Source organism: Perognathus longimembris, chromosome 8, assembly GCF_023159225.1.
Source record: "Perognathus longimembris pacificus isolate PPM17 chromosome 8, ASM2315922v1, whole genome shotgun sequence".
Taxonomy (NCBI): domain Eukaryota; kingdom Metazoa; phylum Chordata; class Mammalia; order Rodentia; family Heteromyidae; genus Perognathus; species Perognathus longimembris.
In genome coordinates, this window is record NC_063168.1 from 21,780,331 (window position 1) to 21,782,792 (window position 2,462).

Genomic DNA, 2,462 nt, shown 5'->3' on the forward strand with positions numbered 1-2,462 from the left:
GGCCCCCTCAAAGCAGGAGGGGCATTGTTTTAGGTCCAATTTTTCTTATTGTTCTCAGAATCATTGTAAGGTGGACAGAGGTTTGTGAAGATTTTCTCTCACCGCTCCTCCCTCCCAGCTCTAAGAAACCATGTGGAAGGAATTTATTGATGACTCTTTTGGTTTGGTTTTTTTTTTTTTTTTAACTTTTACAAGTGTAGGAGATTTACCAAGTAATCATCCTTTGTGAACCTGTCTAGTTGAGCTTTGTGTAAGATGTTTGGTGACCAGAGCAGTGTATTATTGATAGAGAGTATTTTTTTTGGGGGGGGGGGAAGGAGAGGACAAAGTGATTCTTCACACCAGATCTCCAATAACAGTTTTATCTTTGGAAAAAAATGAGATCTTGATAGGAGGACCCTGACAAGGGTGGCAAAAGTGGGAGTTTGCAGCATGATGTTTCTCCTTTTACTTTCCTTTACGTGAACCAAAAGAATACTTTACAAAGCCACGTTCCCTGAATCTCAGTGTCCCCTGGCTTTCCTGGGATTGCCATAGCCACCACCACGCGATTGCCTTTTCATAATCTTTTTCTTTTTGTTTCTTTCTTTTGAATTTCTACAGGGCTGCAAAGTATGCCAGGGGAGTATATAGCCCGGGGTGGTCCAATGGGTGTGAGTATGGGACAGCCAAGTTATACACAACCCCAGATGCCCCCCCATCCTGCTCAGCTGCGTCATGGGCCCCCCATGCATACGTACATTCCTGGACACCCTCACCACCCAACAGTGATGATGCATGGAGGACCGCCCCACCCCGGAATGCCAATGTCAGCATCAAGCCCCACGGTTCTTAATACAGGAGACCCAACAATGAGTGGACAAGTCATGGACATTCATGCTCAGTAGCTTAAGGGAATATGCATTGTCTGCAATGGTGACTGATTTCAAATCATGTTTTTTCTGCAATGACTGTGGAGTTCCTTTCTTGGCATCTACTTTGGACCAAGGAGCATCCCTAATTCTTCATAGGGACTCTTAAAAAGCAGGAAACACCAACGGAAGTCAATTTGGGGGACATGCTAAATAACTATATAAGACATTAAAAGAACAAAGAGTGAAATATTGTAAATGCTATTATACTGTTATCCATATTACGTTGTTTCTTATAGATTTTTTAAAAAAAATGTGAAATTTTTCCACACTATGTGTGTTGTTTCCATAGCTCTTCACTTCCTCCAGAAGCCTCCTTACATTAAAAAGCCTTACAGTTTTCCTGCAAGGGACAGGAAGGTCTGATTTGCAGGATTTTTAGAGCATTAAAAAAAAACTATCAGGCAGAAGAATCTTTCTTCCTGCCTAGGATTTCAGCCATGTGCACGCTCTCTCCCTCTCTCTCTCTCTCTCTCTCTCTCTCTCTCTCTCTCTCTCTCTCTCTTCCTCTTTCTCTCTCTTTTCCTCTCTCTCCCTCTCTCTAGCCCGGGGCTTGAATTTGCATGTCTAATTCATTTACTCACCATATTTGAATTGGCCTGAACAGATGTAAATCGGGAAGGATGGGAAAAACTGCAGTCATCAACAATGATTAATCAGCTGTTGCAGGCAGTGTCTTAAGGAGACTGGTAGGAGGAGGCATGGAAACCAAAAGGCCGTGTGTTTAGAAGCCTAATTGTCACATCAACCATCATTGTCCTCATGCAACAACAACCACCACCTTATACATCACTTCCTGTTTTATGCAGCTCAAAAACATAGACTGAAGATTTATTTTTAATATGTTGACTTTATTTCTGAGCAAAGCATCGGTCATGTGTGTATTTTTCCATAGTCCCACCTTGGAGCATTTATGTAGACATTGTAAATAAATTTTGTGCAAAAAGGACTGGAAAAAAATGAACTGTATTATTGCAATTTTTTTTTTGTAAAAGTAGCAGTTTGGTATGAGTTGGCATGCATACAAGATTTACTAAGTGGGATAAGCTAATTATACTTTTTGTTGTGGATAAACAAATGCTTGTTGATAGCCTTTTTCTATCAAGAAACCAAGGAGCTAATTATTAATAACAATCATTGCACACTGAGTCTTAGTGTTTCTGACGGGAAACAGTTTGGATTGTATAATAACTCCAAGCCCAGTTGTAGTCGTTTGAGTGCAGTAATGAAATCTGAATCTAAAATAAAAACAAGATTATTTTTGTCATGCTGACTCCACTGCTTGAAAAATTTGTTTACTGCCCCCCCAAATTTCTAATGACTAATGCAGTAAATACAGCAATTAATTTTAGCTCCCCAAGCCATATATGTATTTGAAAATTTTAACCACAAAGTAAATTATTTACTAATGACCACTGATTTCTTTAAGCTGACTTAATGAACTCCTAATATCAGCAAATTTGAGGCCTACAGGCACTACACTGACTGTAGACTCAGCTCACATCCAACAAAATTATTCATGTTACATCAATGAAATTATTCTTGTACATA

The 2,462-nt window shown here is 39.6% G+C and overlaps 1 protein-coding gene across 4 annotated transcripts in view; it reads left to right on the forward strand.

The window, feature by feature from the left end:
- The window catches only part of Meis1 (Meis homeobox 1), a 142,293-nt gene extending 140,115 nt beyond the window's left edge, over positions 1-2,178 (forward strand). For 2 of the 4 annotated variants that reach the window (XM_048352629.1, XM_048352630.1), the window contains one exon: positions 604-2,178. In XM_048352629.1, coding sequence (XP_048208586.1) covers positions 604-887 — 284 coding nt within the window. In that variant the 3' untranslated portion in view covers positions 888-2,178. The remainder of the gene's footprint in view (positions 1-603) is intronic. The other 2 variants (XM_048352631.1, XM_048352632.1) reach the window with 1 other exon arrangement.
- The last annotated feature ends 284 nt before the right edge of the window (positions 2,179-2,462 follow it).